The sequence below is a fragment of the Mandrillus leucophaeus genome, unplaced genomic scaffold (assembly GCF_000951045.1).
Source record: "Mandrillus leucophaeus isolate KB7577 unplaced genomic scaffold, Mleu.le_1.0 Scaffold560, whole genome shotgun sequence".
Taxonomy (NCBI): domain Eukaryota; kingdom Metazoa; phylum Chordata; class Mammalia; order Primates; family Cercopithecidae; genus Mandrillus; species Mandrillus leucophaeus.
The window spans coordinates 898,717-901,860 of NW_012106031.1; the positions used below are offsets into that span (position 1 = coordinate 898,717).

At 40.2% G+C, this 3,144-nt stretch overlaps 1 protein-coding gene across 1 annotated transcript; it reads left to right on the forward strand.

Annotated features, from left to right (window-relative positions):
* The first annotated feature begins 2,515 nt into the window (after window positions 1-2,515).
* On the forward strand, window positions 2,516-2,840 carry LOC105552516 (NADH dehydrogenase [ubiquinone] 1 alpha subcomplex subunit 3). Its single transcript, XM_011998205.1, has one exon. It carries the CDS (start codon window positions 2,529-2,531, stop codon window positions 2,781-2,783), a length of 255 nt encoding a protein of 84 aa, XP_011853595.1. The 5' UTR covers window positions 2,516-2,528; the 3' UTR covers window positions 2,784-2,840.
* Window positions 2,841-3,144: the final 304 nt, after the last annotated feature.

Sequence of the window (3,144 nt, forward strand, 5' to 3'; positions counted from 1 at the left end):
TGGACTCCACATAAATCATCCAAGGCAGCTGTACAAAGGGAGCCCAAGCCCAAAATCTGTGCTTGAAAGTATGGAAGAGAAGAGAATAAAGTCCATATGGAACCATGCTTTATAGTCTTGTTTAAACCTTGCTTTACATCTTTATACTATTGTTTAATATAGCGATAGAGTTATAGTTAGATGAAATGCCTTAGCTTCCCCATCTGAAAGTGGAAACAATAAGATAAATGCAACCATAATAAAGGGCTATTCACAAAAAAAAAAAAAAAAAAAAAAAATCAGATGGCTATTTCCTTGCTGTAAAAGTCTGCATTATACAACAAAATAGAGGCAAATACAAGAACAACAGATAACAGAACTGTACGTCATGGAATCTTCCGATTTTACCTTTTTACATCTGTCCTACTGACCTGAGAAGATGACCCTAAAAAACAGCTGACGTTGGTGCCTGGAGCTTCATGATATAGGAAGAGAGGTAGGAAATTTAGATAGCTGAGGGCCATACTTTTCTGGCTAAATCCCAGATACCAAAACCCAACTCCATTCTGCTGGGGTCAGCTGGATCCAGGGGGCTTGTAATTTCGTGGGTCACAGCGTGAAGTTCCTTACTGGGTGGAACTGCCCAACTGAAGCACTGGATAGCACTCCAGTGTCCCAGAGGGAGCTAGAAATATATTCTTCTTAAGAAAAAAGACTGCAGTGATAGCTAAGGCAGAGCATGTGTTTATTGCCTCATTTAATCCTTCCAGCAACCCGGTGAGGTTAAGTAATATTGTCTTTATCTTACGGGTGAGATAAAGCACAGGAAGTGTAGGAAACAAGAAACTGCCTGAGCTGGGAATCAGACCCTGGGAGTCTAGAATCAAGTTGATATTCTTTTGACTCCATGGAAAAAGTAGCAGGATCTTTTTTAGGGGGTGGGGTGCAGGGATAATGTGTATTTTTTAAGTTGGAAATTTTTAAAGACTATTTACATATAAAATTCACCTATTTGATTATACAGTCTGATGAACTTTTCTCACTGTATACAATCATGTAGCCAGTCAGGATATAGGACAGTTCACTCCTTCTGAAAAGTTGTCTTCGGACCCAAACCCCCATCCTCTACTCCGGGCAAACACTGATCCGATTCTGTCGTAATAGTATTGCCTTATCTGGAATTCTACACAAGTGGACTCATAAATATGTAGTTGTGTTTGACTTCTTTCACTTAGCATGTTTGAGACGCATTCATGTTGTTACATGTATTAATATTTTGCACCTCTTTATGGCTCTGTAGGGTTTCATAGTATCAATACGTCACACACTGTCTCTATTCACCATTTGATGGTATCTAGATTCCTTCCAGTTTGGAATATTGTGAATGATGCTTTTATGAATATGCTCCTGTCTTTGTAAGGATATGTTTTCTTTCTCTTGAAAAATTACCCAGGGTGGGCTTGCTGAGTTGTATGCCAAGTGTATGTCTAACTTTATAAATATACTGCCATCCTGTTTTCCAAAGTGGTTTACCGTTATACATTCATACCAGCAGGGGATGAGAGTTCTAGTCGCTTTACATCCCTGCCAACATTTCGTGTTGTCAGTCTTTTTAACCTTAGTCATTCTAGTAGGTATATAAAATCATCTCATTATGGTTTTAATTTCTGCTCATTAGTGATAATTTTACTAGTGATATGTTTACTAATTTTGACTAGAGATATGGAATACTTTCATATATGTATTGGCCATTTGTGTATTTTCTTTAGTGAGGAACCTATTCAAGTCTTTTGTTCATTTTTAAACAATGAGTTGTCTTCTTACAACTGAGTTTTCTAATTGAGTGTGTATAGTGTGGATATGTGACTCTGTCCCGTACATTTGTCTGCTTTTGTTCACCTCACATGACATTTACATGCTTTTTTTTTTTTTTTTTAAGTATTTCCAGGTTTTATAGTTGTTTTCTGTAGCATGTTTTGTCTAATAATATCTTTGTCTATCACACCTGGAAGCAAATGCCATTTGTGTTTTAATACAACAAAAGGGAGAATAAATATAAGTTACACCGAGGCACATCCTCAAACTGCTGAAAGCCAAAGATGAAGAGCAAACCTTGAAAGCAGCAAGAGAAAAATGAGAACTACATGTGGAGGAACAATGATCAGGTCAATGGCTAACTTCTTGCAGGAAACTAGAGAGGCCAGGAGGGAGTAGAAAAACACCTTTAAATAATATAATAAATTTAAAAATCATATGGTGAACCTATAATTCTATGTCCAGTGGATTTTAAAACACATGCTATCCACACAGTTGGAGTAAGGTCAATATGTCAACACAGACAATGTGAAGGTTTTCCAAGTTTCTGATGAGGTGAATCAAGGTGGACAACTGGAATCTATGGTCCCTGAATCTGCAGGAATTAAGAAGCAGCAGATAGTGACACTGCCTGTCATGGCTTATACCCTCCAATCCCTTGTGGTGTTGGCTCTGCTAGAGCCAGGCCTGCTGGTCACTGTGTTTTGAAAGCACCTCCGGCCGCCAAGACCAAGATGGCCATGAGACTCGGCGCCTTCCTCAAGAATGCCTGGGACAAGGAGCCAGTGCTGGTCGTGTCCTTCGTCATTGGGGGCCTCGCTATAATTATGCCCCCATTCAGCCCCTACTTCAAGTACTCCATCATGATCAACGAGGCCACACCCTACAACTACCCAGTGCCCGTCCGCGATGATGGGAACATGCCGGACGTGTCCAGCCACCCCCAGGACCCTCAGGGCCCCAGCCTGGAGTGGCTGAAGAAACTGTGAGCACCTTCACTGACAGAGGCGGCCCCTCCCACGGCTCCTAATAAAAATGTGAAAACCGAGAAAAAAAAAAAAAAAGAAAGAAAGAAAGAAAGCATCTCCAACAGCAGCTGCCAATCCTACTGCCTCTCTGTGCTCAGACATGGGAAGACCTGTGTCTCCTGGTGAACATATGACTTCTTTGGGGACTTGAAAATGATTGGCCTTGCTGTGCTGCTGAAAGTTTTTTACCCAGCAGATTAAGTTTCAGAGATCATGAGGCAAATTAAGTTTCAGAGGTCATGAAGCAAACACCACGATTTTGATTTCAACTTTAAAAATGTCTTAAGTATCATCTTTTAGTCTCCTAAATCATTTTCACTGT

Excerpts from the sequence above, each read along its gene's own strand:
- LOC105552516 (XM_011998205.1), top strand. The coding sequence starts at position 2,529 with ATGGCCATGAGACTCGGCGCCTTCCTCAAGAATGCCTGGGACAAGGAG.